The sequence below is a fragment of the Corvus brachyrhynchos genome, unplaced genomic scaffold (assembly GCF_000691975.1).
Source record: "Corvus brachyrhynchos isolate BGI_N302 unplaced genomic scaffold, ASM69197v1 scaffold65, whole genome shotgun sequence".
NCBI lineage: Eukaryota > Metazoa > Chordata > Aves > Passeriformes > Corvidae > Corvus > Corvus brachyrhynchos.
In genome coordinates, this window is record NW_008238365.1 from 1,515,867 (window position 1) to 1,516,213 (window position 347).

Genomic DNA, 347 nt, shown 5'->3' on the forward strand with positions numbered 1-347 from the left:
CTCCCCGGGGACGCCCCCGGATGGCAAAGGTGGGAGAGGACGTCTGGGATGGGCGCGATGCGATGGGCGACGGGGACAAGAACTCAAAATGGTGTGGATGTGGAACTCAGGATAAGTACGAAACGGAAAACGGAAAATAAAAATCCCATCTCACTTTCAAAGTCAAGGAAAAAATTAGGGCCTTGGTCAAGTTCGTTATAAGTCAACACTTTTAGAAGGTTCCCCATGTGAAACCTGCAAGAGAAGAAACAAGAGGAAAAAAGCATGATGGTGAGGTGGAGCCCGGGGAAGAGGTGCTGGGCTGCGGGCAGCGGCGGCGGGCGGGAGGCCGGACCCTCGCCCCGCAC

At 55.3% G+C, this 347-nt stretch overlaps 1 protein-coding gene across 1 annotated transcript in view; it reads right to left on the bottom strand.

The window, feature by feature from the left end:
- Positions 1-347, bottom strand: part of LOC103616927 (protein FAM49A) — a 4,749-nt gene that overhangs the window by 2,692 nt on the left and 1,710 nt on the right. Inside the window, exon 3 of the mRNA XM_017736102.1 lies at positions 213-234. Coding sequence (XP_017591591.1) covers positions 213-234 — 22 coding nt within the window. The remainder of the gene's footprint in view (positions 1-212; positions 235-347) is intronic.